At 64.6% G+C, this 350-nt stretch overlaps 1 protein-coding gene across 1 annotated transcript in view; it reads right to left on the bottom strand.

Annotated features, from left to right (window-relative positions):
- Positions 1-350, bottom strand: part of MINK1 (misshapen like kinase 1) — an 82,599-nt gene that overhangs the window by 7,435 nt on the left and 74,814 nt on the right. Inside the window, 1 exon segment of the mRNA XM_027773183.1 lies at positions 1-72. This exon segment is cut by the window's left edge and continues 138 nt beyond it. Within this exon segment, the coding sequence (XP_027628984.1) occupies positions 1-72 (72 nt within the window).

The following is a 350-nucleotide window of genomic DNA, read 5'->3' as shown; positions in this document are numbered from 1 at the left end:
GTCGCCTGCCTGCGGCTGCCTCTGGAGGCGCTCGGACTGCCGCTGCTCCTCCAGCTGCTTCCGCTTGTACTCCTGGGCCCAAGGGTAGGGAGAGAGGCTCAGCGGGCCGGGGTCGGCGCGGCATGCCCTTTCTGCTCAACTGCCTAGACAGACGCTGTCCCTGGATGTCTCGGCTGAGTCCCGTCCCCTGATGTGCGCCCGTCCCATTCCAGCAAGGAAGCTCTGCACAGCGTCTTCCCCGAGGCCGAGGGACCCCGTTACCAGTAGTAGGGCCTGTTCCTGGAGCAGCTGTTGCTGAAGGATCTCGAGCTGCCGCTGCTCCTCCTCTAGCCTGTGACGGATATATTCCT

Source organism: Tupaia chinensis, unplaced genomic scaffold, assembly GCF_000334495.1.
Source record: "Tupaia chinensis unplaced genomic scaffold, TupChi_1.0 Scaffold000330_1, whole genome shotgun sequence".
Taxonomy (NCBI): domain Eukaryota; kingdom Metazoa; phylum Chordata; class Mammalia; order Scandentia; family Tupaiidae; genus Tupaia; species Tupaia belangeri.
This window is presented reverse-complemented; position numbering and strand designations above follow the sequence as displayed.